This window comes from Setaria viridis, chromosome 2 (assembly GCF_005286985.2).
Source record: "Setaria viridis chromosome 2, Setaria_viridis_v4.0, whole genome shotgun sequence".
Classification (NCBI taxonomy): domain Eukaryota; kingdom Viridiplantae; phylum Streptophyta; class Magnoliopsida; order Poales; family Poaceae; genus Setaria; species Setaria viridis.
The window spans coordinates 12,718,327-12,734,533 of record NC_048264.2 but is presented as its reverse complement, the minus strand read 5'-3'; the positions used below and the strand labels follow the sequence as shown (position 1 = coordinate 12,734,533).

General features: G+C 44.4%; 1 protein-coding gene and 1 non-coding gene across 2 annotated transcripts; both read left to right on the top strand.

Moving 5' to 3' along the window:
• Positions 1–3,413: 3,413 nt before the first annotated feature.
• On the top strand, positions 3,414–8,491 carry LOC117844093 (probable E3 ubiquitin-protein ligase XBOS34). Its single transcript, XM_034724863.2, has 9 exons — positions 3,414–3,811; positions 3,935–4,049; positions 4,574–4,654; positions 4,737–4,825; positions 4,923–5,014; positions 5,109–5,190; positions 5,917–6,019; positions 7,083–7,168; positions 7,450–8,491. Exons 1-9 carry the CDS (start codon positions 3,710–3,712, stop codon positions 8,245–8,247), a joined length of 1,548 nt encoding a protein of 515 aa, XP_034580754.1. The 5' UTR covers positions 3,414–3,709; the 3' UTR covers positions 8,248–8,491.
• A 1,792-nt stretch (positions 8,492–10,283) lies between these two features.
• LOC117844094 (uncharacterized) lies at positions 10,284–15,552 on the top strand. The gene is made up of 9 exons (XR_004637871.2): positions 10,284–10,734; positions 10,947–11,027; positions 11,115–11,185; positions 11,301–11,371; positions 11,502–11,589; positions 12,019–12,127; positions 12,250–12,375; positions 14,607–14,692; positions 14,950–15,552. It is a non-coding gene; the product is annotated as an uncharacterized protein (transcript).
• The last annotated feature ends 655 nt before the right edge of the window (positions 15,553–16,207 follow it).

Genomic DNA, 16,207 nt, shown 5'->3' with positions numbered 1-16,207 from the left:
GCTGCACTACTTCTTATATTTGGAAGAATGGTGGAGCTGGAAAAGAATGCACACTCAATGTTTGGCAAGCCATCTGAATTCCCTGTTAGAGCCCTGGCACGAAAGACATATTGGTTATCTAATTAGATTAAGTGGTACCGCAATAAAGGAAATGGTGAACATGTCAGAAGCAAGAATTAAGATTTTTAATCATAGAGATCTTCCAGCTTGTGCCTCACGCTGTGAATGTGTTCTGCAGGCAAGAAGTTTCTTGGAACAAATGCATTATAGCACCATAGAGTTTTGTCATACTTGTCTTCTTTCACGCGTAGTTCATTGAGTTGTGAAGAGAAACGAGTGCATGTTCGCTTCAGCTTATTCAGCCGGCTTATCAGCCACCAAACAATATTTTTCTCTCACAACAAATCAGCCGTTTCGACTTTTCAGCCGGCTTATAAGCTGAAGCGAACAGGCCATCGAGTGTTAGCCAGATCCGTCTGATCTTAACCCTCTGATTCTCTGCTGTATTTATTATAGCGTGCAAAGGCAAAGCTAATGTCATATTAAAAGAAATAAAGTTTATTCGGCTACTCTTTTGTTGCTTAACATTTTTCACAAATGCCACTAGCTCTTTCTAATGTTTTGTCAAAAGCAAAAAAATTTCGCTAGCTCATATATTATAGCTATGTAGAATTGCAGACAAAATGTGGATTCTCATTTCTGACTTAATAAGATGATAAATTCAATAGTTATTGGCAGTTTTTGTTTGACTTGTGAAACTTTTATGTGCTTAAGAATATTTTTTTTCTTTTACTTCTTTTTTTAGCTCACAGTGCCACTTGATAGATATAATATTCCTGCTGTGTTAGACTACCTCGTGCTTATTGAGATTTATCTTTTTCAATTTCCAGATCTCCGTGGATCTAATAAGAGTCAGATATGCTTTATGTCCTGTTAGCTCGAAACTGCGTAATCAAGTTTTCTCTTCCATAAGAACCAACCACAATAATTTTGCTGAAACAAATGCAGCCAGACAGGTCAGTGCTTCTTGAACTTGAACATGACAGATGGTACCTTAAACTCTTGATTGCACTGAAACATACTACCATACTCCCTCCTTTTTGTTTGATGTTTTCGGTTTTTGCACATGAATTAAGAAATAAGACATTATATCCTATGCTCTACCTTATTAAGTACTCAGTATGTTTGTCTCCTCAAACCCCATTAAACTGTGAAGATGTGTTTTGGGGTGGGAGGGGTGGGGGGTTACATTTATGTTTTTTTCTAAATATTTTGTTGTTGGCTATCAAATTTGGAATATTTGCCTAGATATGCACTCTTTTGTGGCACTACTAAATAAAAATGTGATGACAGAAACCTGATCGTGGAAATGGTGTTCAAATCATCGACTCAAATGATGGGATGTGGAAAGCAGCTTACTGGAATGGCATTGCAACTAACAGCTCGAGTAGGCAAATACTGGTGTAACGTTTTCAGAGTAAAAAAAATCTGGTGTAGCATTTGAACGTGTTATCTCTGTGTTCTTGCGTACTTCTTCCAGTAAGATGGATAATGCCTGAATTGTGTTCCCAGCGCAGTGATGAGTTTGCAAGCATGAGCAGTTTATGTCCTTTTCACTCTACCAAATGTACCTTGGTTATTACTCGAGTATATTTGGAGGTGAACCAATGGGGAGAGACATGTTTGTCCTTTTCACTCTACCAAATGTACCTTGGTTGGATCAGCTACCGTTTCTCTCTCTATAAAGTAACGGAAAGCCTCGTCGCTGCTCTGCTCTGCCCCGCCCTGCCGGCCACACCTCTCTCCCCAAAATTAGCGCTAGACACGATCACACGAGCCAGTAACCGGGTTCTGTCCAAAATGTTCCCAGCGAATTATGAATCCGTTCAGACAACCGGAGCTCCATTGCATAGGAACAGTATAGTTATTGACGAGTGGCCCCAAGTTCCTTTGCTCGTGAGAGAGTAGCTCTAAGCAACCAAAGTTAAGGTGATCCTCTCAAATTGAATAGCTAAAGTAGCTAGCCTTCAAGGTTCCGAACAAAACTACTCCCTCCGTTCCAAAATACTATTGGTTTTGACTTATCTAGATACATAAATTTTGCTATATATCTAAACATAGTATCAATCTAGACACATATTAAAAGCTATGCACCTAGAAAAGTTAAAATAAACAGTAATTTGGGGCAGAGGGAGTAGTATTTAAGCCGATTGGGAATTTTCGTTGAAAGCCCTTTGGAGCAAAAGATTTGAATTTCTCACTGTCCTTCTTGTTCCATAAGTAACATGCTATATCAATTTTGGAGGAAAACAAATACAGAGGTGACATCCTATATCATTCATTTGTAATCGTTTATATATTTTTTCTAGCACCGAAACATTTCTTTTTTTCTCTAAATTCGTGTAATTCGAAGTTTTATGCAATTTGAACCATTTGTTATATTCCACTCCGGAATGAAAATTTAAGTTGGCAAAGGATGTGTGATGAAATCACCATCAATTTGAACGGTGAAACCACTTTTAAATCATCAGTATATGTCCACTCCACGGGAAACATCTCCTCTTGTTACCTCCCCATCTATGTTCGGCTCTTGCGCGGCGGATGCGCCTATTGTGTTACCTCCTCTTCGGCTAGCGACCTCCAGCCGCTCCGCGACTCCAAAGGAAAATGGAGACCTGATTCTAGCTTCTAGAATTTCTATAAGGCTCTATTTGGATCATTGGAATTGAATTCCATTCTAATAATCATAATTTACACACAAATTAATTAAGCTAATATAATTATATGTGGAATATAGTTGTATATTATTATTGGTGATATGTGAGAGATACTTATATGCTGCACTTCTACTATAGGGAAGCGAGTCTAAGAGTGTGCTATAAGAATTGAATTCCATTCTAATAACCATAATCTGTAGAATCAATTTCCATCTCCCACCCCATAAATTTAAGATAGACTTATATCTAAACTTTGGAAAGTTGTGGAATACCACATTCCAAGATAAATTAGCTAACTTCATTAAGTAGATTTCAATTCCTTCAAAATGAAGGGATCCAAATAGGACCTAACTGATTTTAACAACAGAAACTTCTGGTTCGGACTTTTCAGAAGAGTAAAAACAGCGCATGCTTCCGGCACTACAACAATTACATGGAAAGTATAGGAAGAGTTGTGGTCAACCGTAATCACCTCATCCCGCTCTCCAAGTCCAGGCCCCAAAATAATCATAATTTACACACGGATTGCCGCGAGCCCCCTGGTATTTGTACAGCGGTGACGTGGCCGAGTCACGTCACATCCCGCGTCCCGACCCTGGAGCCCGAGCCCGTGCCCGCGAATCCCTTCGCCACGAAGGAAAAAGGGAAACAAAACTGTCAGCTTCGCCTTCTTCAATTTCCCACCCATTTCCTCGAACCACCGCGCATTAAAATCCGAACTAAATAATCTCCCCCACCAGCGCCCGTCCTCCCCACACCCAAATCCATCCCCCTCCGCCTCCCCGGGAACCACCCGCTCGCCTCCCGCGGCGGGGATCTCCGGGCTGGTTTCCCCCAAATCGCCGCCCGCCTCACCACTCCGGAAGCCCCTCGGTTCCCCACCCGAGCCCGCGACGGCACGACTCGCAGGATCTCTCTGCTGACTTGCTCGGGCGATTTTGATCGAGAGAATCCCCTCCTCCTCCTCCGATTGGGCTATTTCGTGGGTCGGGATGGGGCTGCAGCAGTCCAAGGAGGAGCTGCTGTACCAGCAGGTCAACTACGGCAACGTCGACGGGATTCGGACCCTCCGCGCGCAGGGCGCGGGCCTTGAGGTCAGAAACCCAGTCAGGATAACAAATTCACACCTTTTATTACCACCTGTTTACGCGGTTGGGAATCCGCCGGCTCACTGCTGCGCTGCTGTTGTTGGGGGCAAATTGTTCGTGTGCTTGCAGTGGATTGACAAGGAGGGGAAGACGCCCCTGATGGTCGCCTGCATGCGGCCCGATCTGCTCGGCGTCGCCAAGGTGCTCATCGAGTTGGGAGCCAATGTCAACGCGTACCGGCCTGGTACGGACGCTTTCCTCATGCCTTCTCTTCTTGTACTGTCTTAGTTGAACTTAGCACTGAAATTCCTACGCCACAGTACTGGAAAACAGCCGAAGTAAAGGCTTGCTCGAGAAAATGTTTAATTTTGATACGAATGTTGGCGTAAAATGTGTGTAGGTTGGGTAAAAAAAGCACAACTTTGAAGGTAGTAGGGAGCCTAAACTGCTCAATTAAATAGGTAAGTAGGGTACATTTCAGGAGCATAAGAGAAGGCTTAGCAAAAAGCATTCAGTTTAGGTACCCTTTGAGTATCATATGTTGTGCGGAATCAAATCAAGAAAGGCATGGCAGTCACAGTAATGCAGTATTGCTACACATCTGTTTTACTCTGCATGAAAGAAATGTTAACCATTTGATATGATTCTTCCATGTTGCTCAAATAGTTACGTGTGGCCATTAGAATCATCTCCCAGATGCATGCTTGATTGAAGAGTTCACGGCTTCCTCTTATTATGTTTCTAATCCTCCCCTTTTTCCATTGGCAGGATCACATTGTGGGACTGCATTGCACCATGCTGCTAAGAAAGGACTTGAGCAGACTGTCCATTTACTTCTCACGCATGGAGGTGCATCATGAACTATATATGAAATGCTTCATTCCCCCCACATGAATTGTAGTAGTTCTTTGCTAAATGCATATTCTTGCAGCTAATCCTTTCATACCAAATGATGATTGCAATACTGCCCTTGAATTGGCAAGAGAAAAGGGCCATGTTAATGTTGTACGGGCCATAGAGGTATATTATTTACTTAATTTTCCTACTGTGCATTACAATGCTTATGGAACAGTATTTGTTTTGATTGTTTTACTATTTCTTATTTAATTATTTGTAGGGACGGATTTCTCTTTTTTGTGGATGGATGAGGGAGAATTATGCTCCTGCTTTTCTGGATGCAATTGCTCCGCAGTTTATGACACGAAAAATGTAATTTTCTGGATGCATATCATGGAGCAAACATGTGTAAGAATCATTACACGGTATGTTTTCTGAGTTCCTAATGCTTACTTTCTTTTCCCAGTTGGGCTGTGGTTTTACCCCGTGAAGTGCGGACTCCAACCAGGCATCTTAAGTTAGAGCTAGCTATATATCCTGAACTACAGGTACGACTTTTAAAGTTTGAATGGATTTTACTTTTAAAGTTACCGTTTATAGTTGTGGATATGTTGGCGTATCTCCTAGACATTGAATTCCTACACTACCTTTTGCCCTTAATTAACATTAACATGGGCTAGCAATGGCATTACTGACCTCCCTTCCCTTTAAAGTGTTCCTTCCCCCATGGCTAGTTCTGTAGGAACAAATAGCATGTAGCATCTGTCAAAATATTTGAAAGCTGCTGTTTACATGTTCATGCAAGTCTGTTTTGGAGGAAACTGCACTGTAACTGCCTGTACATTTTCACCCCTGCTTTTTTGCAATTCCACATTTGTAATTGAAGAAGTGGAAATTGCCCTCTGCTGCCTTCGGTTTGTTGGATGTGCCTGCCTAAAAGTCTGGGACCATTTGGAGCAAGCTCATGCGTCTGTCATTTCTTCTTTCCTCAACTAAGTTGAGAACTTTGAAAGTATCAAACTAAGTAAAGCACCAACTTTGAAAGTAATGAACTAAGTAAAGCACCGGTGCTGCCATTTTCTGTTGTTACAATGCACATTATCAATCATTTCCTTTGTTTGTTTCTTAGAGTTGTGTTTTGCTTACTTCAGCTATTAGCAGTGAACACTGTGCTTCCTTGGTTGCAGTCAATATTTTTCCTTGCACAATTTTGATGGCTACATGCTATTGAAATGATTATTGTTTTGTGATATTTTTTTGTTAATGAACTGCAGGCTTCTAAACCTCGTGCTATAGTTAAACTATGGAAATCGCAAATTGAGGAACCAAAGCTTAACCTGGCTGACCCTTCCGTTGTCATTTTTGATAAAGGAACAAGTATGTACCATGCTTATAGTTTTCAATTTGCAGATTTGGCATGTTTGAATGCTTGATTATGTTATTGGCTGCTTGCTTTGTTGATATGATTTGCATTGTAGTGAGTACATGATGCTTACCTCTGGTTTAAGATATATTTTACCTTTTTTTAGAAAAAGAAGTACCATGTGTTTTTGAAGGTTCAATATTACCAACTCATTACATTACAATTAGAGTTTGGATTAGGAGACATGCTGTGTCATGAACTCATTGACTGCATATATCTTCTGCGCACAGAAGATCAAATAGCATGAGTTGTTACACCCATATATGTAGACAGTAGACACATGTATGCTTGATAACTCCTTTACTCTTCTAAGGGGCAGCTGGTTATCTTAGTCATCCCTAAGGCTCCACTTAGAGGTCATGGATGGTATCTTACATAAATCCACAACAACCTGGCTACCATTCTATTTATTGAGCTTATGACGTGGCTGTTAGCTACAAGCAAAATTAGGCTTACCATCATTGATTGAAAATAGAAAAATTTAAATCAATAAATCCCTCATCCAGTGTTCTTTTATTAGACTATTCGGTATTTTAAGAAGAAAGAAGCCTGAAATGTGAAAATGATGATGAGCAACAAACTGTACTGCAAAACGTAAAATAACTTTTAATACTGTGTTCATTGGGGATCAAGATACTCCAAGAAAATTACCTTATCATTTGGTAATATTCAGCTTTATGCTAATAGAAACTTGACAACATTATTAACAATAACAAGGCTGCAGCCAACTTGATCAAATTTCATTTGTTGTATGAATCCATTTGGTCACTGGATTAGTTCTTCAGTTTGCTATTTCTGAAAGAATAACAGTGTGTTACTTGTTTTAATTGGTGTGCCAAGTTTTTTTTTAATGCAGCTTGATCTGGGTACTCCACATTTCTTTTGATATTTTTCAATATCATGTCTTACTCATGACTATCAGTTAATCCCTTTTGTGAACATAGATTGATTTCTGTCATGTCCATCTGAGAGAAATTGGTAGCCATTCCTTTTCTAAGAGTGAGATGTCCTTTACAGAAACTCGATACAAGATCTTACCGGCCTATGAAGGTGACAAACAGCAGCTTCAAAGGTTTTACCATGCATGTTGTGGCATGGTGCAGGTAACTTACGGGAATATTTTTCTTTCTCATTTAGCTTCTCATGGTGTATCCTTAATGCATCTGAACCATATTCTTTCTTATATTTTCTTAGCTAAATTCGTTTAAAAGGCCTGTCCTTTTAACAATATTTCTTTATATATAGATATCTAAATAGCAACAATAGTGATGATGTGAAGTTGTGGTCTATGCTCAATAGTTTGAATGAACCAGAAGTTGCTGGTTTTAAATTTTTTGGTTTGTACAGAAAAAACAATAACATAATCTAAATGTCACCTTTTTAGGTTTCCAACACGGTTCCAGCACCACCAGCAAATCTCCCAGTGCCAAATCCAGTACCTGCAAACTCATCTGTGGCACCTTCAGAAGTATCTGCACCCACCAAGGAGGATGTTGAATTAGCGATGGCTATCAATGCCTCAATTCAGTCAGCTATTGCGGAGGGAGTGCCCAATGTTCAACCAAATGCATCCACTCCCAACACCAATGGCTGGGGTATCCCTCCAAGCAATTCTCACAATGGATGGGGACCACCATCAGCTCCTGCACCATCAAAGACGAGCGGGCAATCCCAAGCCCGGGTTGACGCTCCAAGCAGCAGCAGCACATACAATGGATGGGACGTGCCTGGAACAAGCTCTAGCCAAAGTTCATCGAAACCCAGCAAAACACAAACCAACCCACCGGTTGTGATTCCGCAGGAAGCACTACCAGCTCTTCCGACCCCAACTGCACCACCATTTGCCGAAGAAACCTTCTACAGCGGCCCTGTTCAGTACCCATCCATAGATTCCACTCCTGTCGATGTAATCATGCCTGCTACCACCGAAGGCGGTACTGTGGCAGCATCTGTGGGACCTGGAGAAGATGAGGCTAATGCGAGCGGCAGCGGCAGCGGCAGCGGCAATACTCCCTCCGGCACCTGTGTTATCTGTTTGGATGCCCCCGTGGAAGGGGCCTGCATTCCGTGCGGCCACATGGCTGGTTGCATGTCCTGCTTGAAGGACATAGAGTCCAAGAAGTGGGGGTGCCCTATCTGCCGCGCCACGATCAACCAGGTTGTTCGCCTCTATGCTGTTTGAGGAGTTGAAATGGTGAGCCTGGAAACTTGGCAACTGGATGGTTCTCGCAACAAGTTTTGATGGGAACGTCTCTATCTAAGAATTATGCAGTTCGTACTGCTCTGTAAATTATGACTTTCGTGTAATGTGATCTGCTCGGGCTGTTATACGGTGGTCAGTGGTGTGTATATAAGTGTAAGACAATTCTGTTGTGGATTTAAGCCACACAGAACTGGAAATAAAATATACTTTTTGCTGCTCTCCAGATCGTGGCATCGTGCTGAAATCCACAATTGTTTGAACATCTGACAAGAGTAGGGGTGGGCAAGATATCACCAGAACCCTGGTTAATAAAACCGATGTAACCAAGAACTGTCGGTTAAATCGGCTGCTGGTGATGGTTCGGTTAAAGTTTTTGTGCTATTCGGTGATTGGTTTGGGTTTTAGGTGAACAGATTGAACTGATTTCTTGTGTGCGACAATGGAATGAGACAATAAAGCTAGGCCATTTGCTTATGGCAAAATTTGCTACGGGACACTGAAAGTGACCCCTCTTTGCTAGCGCGGACATGCAAAATAGAGCAGTTTGCTGGTAGACACTTTTGTTTATGCCAATTTTGCTGGAAGACACTTTGAGGAGAGAGAATATTTTTTTTGATCGGGGAGGCGGCTGTGGAGTTGGCGCTCCCCGCGGCGGAGGGGCAGGCGGGGCCTGGCGGCCGAAGGGCGGTGGATCGGGGAGCGCGCAGGGGATGAGGGAGCCGAGCATGAGGCTGCCCCGGCCCTGCACCACCCCTGCAGCGACACCACGATGCGCATCCCACCGTCTGCGCGCGGCCGCGCCACCCTGTCACGTGATGCTGACGGTGGCGGCGGCGGCGGGTTCTTCTTCCTGCTCTTGCGGGCTGCGGTGGGCCTGAGGTCGTCGTCGTCGTCCCTCATGTGCGCGGGGGGCGCGGCTGCGGTGGCAGTCCATGCCGCGGCGTCGTGGGGGGCGGCGCGCGGCGGTGCCGGGGCAGCATAGGGGGGGCGGGGTGGTGGGATTCGGTTGGCGTGGGCGGGGGATCTGGGGGCATGGCGCGGGGGTTGGCTGGCTGCGTGGTGGTGGTAGCGGCGGTGGCCATCTGGCTCTAGGCGAGGAGGGAAGGGAGGAGGTGGGGGACGCCGGGCTTGGCGTCTTGCTTGCCGCTTCTGGTGCCGGGCGGTGAACGAACCAACCCCCGTTGGCTTGGCTTGCTTCGGGCCTTGGGCGGAATAGTGGCTCAAGTGGTCGTGGGATCTTAGGCGGAACAGTGGCTCAGCCAACTGTTCCCGTTTCTGCGTCCGGCCAGCGGCCAACGATATGGGTAGCCACCTTTGGGCTTGATGATGAGCACGCCGTAGATGCGGAGCGGTGGCGGTGGCTGGCTGAGGGGAGGAGAGCTAGAGCGGTGGCGACGGCGTAGGGGAGGAGAGCTGGAGCAGGGGCACTAGATGTCCAAAAAAAATATTCTCTCTCCTCAAAGTGTCTTCCAGCAAAATTGGCATAAATAAAAGTGCCTTCCAGCAAACTGCTCTATTTTGCATGTCCGCTAGCAAAAGAGTCACTTTCAGTGTCCCGTAGCAAATTTTGCCTTTGCTTATTTGACATTTCTACATGAGACTTTAGTAGAAGCATTCGCCTTTGTTTGCTTTTGTGGCTTGATGCGTTCCTTGATGGGTGTGTTGATGAGCAAATGTGTTATTCGTTGTTTTCATGTGGAGGTATAAAATGTACTATGCTTAACTAATTAACCGAACAGAAACTGATTTTTGGCCCTTTTAGTTTTTTTTGGCAGCAAATTCAGTGGCCATTTTGCCAAAACCAAAATTCTTGATAACCGATTTGAAATTAACCGAATCCCTACCCCTAGGTCACACGAGAGCAGCAAAAAATGCATTGCTTCATCATCATGCCAAATAGAGAGCGAGAGTTGGGAGATGAGAGATTGAGTAAAGAAGGGACGGCGTTTCCTTGTGCTGGGACGATGGTACAATGAGGTCGCGACACGTGGCGGGAGGGAGGGGAACAGGCAGAAAGCCACTCCTCTCACTTTCTTGCGTTCTTCTCCACCCCATCCTAAACCCTCCTGGCCTCCTCTCCAATTCGCCAAATCTCCAACCCCGCGACGCCGGGATCTGCAGATCTCTCTTCTCTCCCTCCAGTTCCTCACCTCTTTCTTGAGCCGGGATGGGCTCAGAGTCGTTCAAGGAGCTCACGGAGCTGGATCAGCAGCTGCACAAGGAGGTGTTCTACGGCGGAATCGAGCGCATTCGGGCCCTCCGGGCGCAGGGCGCGGACCTCGAGGTAATTAATCCACTCTAAAAAGTTACTGCATTTACTAACTTTCGACTGCTGCTTGATCGAAATCAGTCGACCGACATGCTCGGGATGACCCCCCCTGATGAAGGCCATCTTGCGGCCTCGATTGCTCGGAGCGGCCAAGGTTCTGCTTCAGTTGGGAGCAAACGTGAATGCGTACCTGCACGGTATGTATGAATACTCCGCCGCTTGCCCATTGTGCCTTCTTACGTTTTCCTCCTTGGATCCACAAAAGGGCGATCTTTCTGTTACAAAATCACTCCAACCCTCTGGTTGGTAGAAATGTGGACACCCGTTGTGATCCTGACAAATTACTGACAATCCTTTCCTCACAAACGCCTATTTGAGAGGCTAACATTTCCCTTTTTCCCGATGGCAGTATCACCTGGAGGAACTGCATTGCACCATGCTGTCGACCGTAATCATGAAAAGGTTGTCAATCTGCTTCTCTCACATGGAGGTACTTACATGACACCTTGCTTCATTCCTTGTGTATCATGATACTTCTGTGTCAGGACATCTTAATTTCTGGCATATTTTCTTGCAGCTGATCCTTGTACACAATGATGACGGCAATACTCCACTTGAAATGGCGAGACAAATGGCCATGTGAATCTCGTACGGGCCATAGATGTACCATTTTTTTTCAGTTATCGTCCAATTTTTTGCTGCTACAGTACACATCGACTTATTCATGTTGATTGTTTACTATTTGGTCTTCGATTATTCTTAGGGACGGGTTTCTCTTTTTCAAGGATGGATGAGGGAGAAGTATGCTCCTTGTTATTTCATGAAAAGAATGATGTAAAATTCTCCCCTTTACATGATTTTATATAGTTTATGTTTGGATGCATATATCATGGAGTACATATATGTGCTTTCCTTACTCTCTATCCTTTTTCCCGAGCTCAAGCCTTATTTTGTTTTCTCACAGTTGGGCAGTGGTTTTACCCTATGAACTGCAGAATCCTACCAGGCCCAGGCCCCTCAAGTTACTGTTAGCTATATACCTTGTATCACAGGTAATAACAGGAACACTAGTTCTGCTTTGTCTTGCTTCTATACAGCTAATGTAAATAGTTGGGGATTTGTTGGTGATGAATTGCACTTTTCAAAAGATTTCGAATTTGTGTATAATACATGCTCATAGCATTCTTTTTCCTCCTGGAGGAGACTGCACTGGTACCACCTGTACTTCTGATCTCTCTGTTTTTTTTTTTTTGCATCTCTCCATACTTTGTCATTAAGGAAGTGAAAATTGGCCTATGTTGGTTTTAATTTCTTGCACATGACCTAAAAATAAACTTAGGTAGTAAATATAATTTCAGAAGAGCTAAATAAGGTCGCTGCCTTGTTGCTTTTTGAAGTAGTCCATTGCTTTTCTTAGCAGTAGAAGTGAACACTGCACTCCGGTGTACTAATTATAACTTTTTGCTCAATTTCTTAAACAGAACATGCCGGCTTGTAAATCACGCGCTGTAATTGAACTATGGCAATCTCAAATTGAGAAAAAGCTTGATGAGGAAGACCCTTGCATAACCATTTTTGACAAAGAAACAGGTGTCTACCATTTTTAGCTTTCAGTTTGCAGATTTTGCCACTGTGAAAAGATTATATAGTTCTTAATGGTTGTTTATGTTTTTGGCCACTTGCTTTACCGATATGATTTCCATTTTGTGCAGATTTTACATCATGTTATTCTCTGGTGTCAGATATAAGTTTGCTAAAAATGTATTAGTACATCATTGTGTTTTGGAAGCTTCTATGTTGCCAACTTTATTCTTCCACTCCACTGCCACGTAGGCAAGGTAAAAAATGCTGTCTTATTTAGTGGTTTTGAGTTGAGTGGTTTTGAGTTGAGTAGTTATCCGCGTTGATGTCCCAATCCAACCAGGCGAGTCGAGCTGTTTCTCTTTCCTTTTTTTTTCTTTTCCCGCCTATGGCCTCCTAGCGCTGTAGTTTTGTATTTTTCCTGCTATATCAATAGAAACTCACACTATCTAGTGTGGTTCATTCAAAAAAAAATGCTGTCTTATTTGGTACTTCAGCTGGAGTGATTGTTTTATCTTTTACCATACAAGAGATAAAAACTAACTTTTATTGCACCCATGCATGTATTCACTACGGGAAACAGGGAAGATGCCGAGTGCCAGGGGCACTCGGCGAAGCCCCAAAAACACTCGGCAAAGCGTTTGCCGAGTGTAACACTCGGCAAACGACACACGGCAAAAATCCTGACGGCAAACACTGATTCGCCGAGTGTTTTGTGTCGGGCACTCGGCAACCAATTATTGAAAAAAATAAAAAAAAGTCATGCTTCGCCACCAGCACATCCTGCTCCGCCGCCGCCGCCGCCACCTGCTCCGCCGCCGCCGCCGCTACCATCCACACTGCCGCCAGCCACCGCCACGCCATGAACCCCGCCACTGCCAGCACCGGCTCGCCGCCACCACGCCCCCGCGCCAGCCACCACCACACGCCGCTGCGTCCCTCGGTGGGCTCCCCAGACGGCCGAGACGGAGTCCGCCGGATCCGGGAAGGGGCGCCGCCGGTGACGGAGGGGAGGGGTGGGGAAGCAGATCTGGGGGGGTGCCGCGGGGAAGCAGATCCCGGGGGCGGCGCCACCGGTGATAGAGGGGAGGGGCGGAAAGAAGATCCGGTGGAGGGGTCGGGCGGGCGGCGGCGGATTCGGGGGCCGGGTGGGCGGCGGCGGATCCGGGGGCCGGGCGGGCGGTGGCGGATCCGGGGGCCGGGGGCCGGGCGGCGGGGCCGAGGGCGGCGGGCGGCGGGGCCGGGGGTGGCGGGGCCGGGGGCGCCGGGCGGCGGGCGGCGGCGGGGGGCGCCGGGCGGCGACAGGAGGGAGAGAGGAAGAGGTGGGAGTTGACGGGTGGGAGTGACGGGGGGAGTAGTGAGGGGGCCGGGTGCGGTGCGGCCGGGACTTAAGTCCTTAGCGGCCGGGGACTTAAGTCGCCGAGTGTCCTAGGGGTGACACTCGGTGAAGGGTTCTTTGCCGAGTGTCTAACCTAGGACACTCGGCAAAGCTATTTTTAAAAAAATTTAAAAAATATCCAACAGTTTCAAAAAATTGTCAAAAATTTACATGAAATACTATATATTCTCTATTGACTGTACAAAAAATTTTGTAGTAAAATCAAAACTCGACCGTCATTTTGACTCCAAATCTTATGCAATCATTCTCAACGTTACTATTTTTCTTCTGAAATACTTCGGTTTGTAAACATCGTATGTGACGAAATGTGCAAAACATTCTTAATTTTTTTTCCACAGCCTCCACCTATGATATCATCACATCATGACAAATCTCATGATTTTCAGACTTTGCTTGTTTTTTTTATAATTTAAAAATACCACTGCCACACGTTCGTGGTCGTGTGTCCTGAACAAGATGTTCGAAATTTCTTGTCATTTCATGGGTCAGGTCTCAAATTGGGCCGAAAAACATGAATATCATTTTTCTACTCATTTTGTTCCATAATTTGAATCACTTGCAGTTCAAATTTGACTTATATAAAAAATTCCCTTGAAATGCAATTAATTAAATAAATATAGCAAATAAATCCAAAAATATACCAAATTTTAACATGAGTACCACATGCTATGTGGGAAGTAGAAAAAATTTCATGGTGAAAAGAGGAAAAAAAATTATTTTTTTGCCGAGTGTCAAAAAAAACACTCGGCAAACCCCCCTCTTTGCCGAGTGTTTTTTTTGACACTCGGCAAACCCCCCTCTTTGCCGAGTGTTGCCGAGTGTTTTTTATTTGACACTCGGCAAAGCCCCGATTTGCCGAGTGTTTTTTATTTGCCGAGTGTTTTTGGCTTGGCACTCGGCGAAGAGCTTATTTGCCGAGTGCTCGAAAAAAAACACTCGGCAATTTTTAGCTTTCCCGTAGTGATTGGACATATATGCTTGATAATTCCTTTTCTTTTTTAGTTAGGTTGCAATATTATACTGAGGAGTGAGTGAGGATAGTTACTGCATGGTTATTCCTTTCTAATTTTATTGAAATGTCCTGCACAGAATATCGATACGAGATTTTATCAGCTGATGAAGGTGACAAAGAGAAACTTCAACAGTTTTATGATGCATGTGACGGCATAACACAGGTAGCTTCCTTAAATGGTTTCTGTACTCATCAGTTTAATCGTGATATATCCTTGTTACTATCAGGATGATATATTTTCATCGCTTGTTTAACATAGTTCACTTAAACTAGGGCTTGACCTTGAACAAATATTTGCTTCTATGTTACATCAATAACTATGTGAGGTTCAGTGTTTTTGGTAATGTGAAGCTGCGGGATTTGCAAATTTTTAACTCCTCGCAGATAAAATGATATAATTGTACATAACATTCGTTTTAGGCTGTCAAGACGGATCCAACTCCGATACTAGATTCATCACCTACAAGTTCATCTTTGGCACCTTCAGAACTGTTAGCACCCAGCGTGGATGATGTCGAGTTAGCGATGGCCATCAACGCTTCCATTCAATCAGTTATAGCAGAGGGAGTGCCCAATGTTCAGCCAACCGCGTCAACTGCTAACATGAATGACAGGGGGGACCCTGCTAGCAACTCTCTCTATGGAAGCTGGCACCCACCAGATGCACCTGGACCTTCGTTAATAAGCAGACAAGCTCAGGTTGATACCCCAAGCAGCAGTACATACAACAGAAGAAGGGGCGTTCCTGGAACAGGTTGTAACCAATGTTCATCGCGCCCAGACTTAGAACTCTGCCAAAGCTGGAGAATGCGTTGCTAACGCGAGCAGCAGGGGTAATGGTAACACTCCCTCACGCACATGTGTCATATGTTTGGATGCCCCTGTAGAAGGGGCGTGTGTGCCCTGCGGTCACATGGCATTCTGCATGTAAAACTCAGAGGTGCGGAAGCACTTGATGGGAACGCCATGACCTTTGGCTCAACCGGCGGTGCGTGTTTATATAGATGAGACAAAATCCTCTCATGTGGATTTACATCAAATATCTGCAAGATAGTTGTAGCCGGCTAGGATATCTTCTAGTTACAACAAACCAAACTGATTACAACAACTACTACTAACAGATATCCCAGACGATCTCAACTTCCTTGACACGTTACATATTGAATGACATGTTACATTGATTATCTAATAGTCCCCCTCAATCATAACCGAGTGAGGTTAAGATTGTGCTTGAATCCTTCCAACTGTCGCACTGCCAATGCTTTTGTAAATCCATCAGCTATTTGATCTCTTGAAGGCACAAAATCAATTTCAAGTAAATTACCTATGTGTCACACCCGATTTTAAGGACAAAATCGAGTGCATTAAATACATGTGCGCCAGGATCAAGTTACACACATGTACGACAATAGTGAATAACAAAGACAGTGCTAAATCGAATAAAGAGAGTATTAACCATTATTACATGACCGAAAGTCTCAAATAAACACAAAGTCTAATTATTACGTAGCGGAACTCCAAAGACGACGACGACTCCACAGGCAGCTGACTGAAGAAACGTACGCCTAGAACTCCTCGAAGTCGTGTAGATACTCCTCTTCCCAATTAGCTTGGTCTGAACAGCAGTTTTGCAAGGGTGAGTACACTTATGGTTGGTACTCAACAAGTCGTGGGGAAT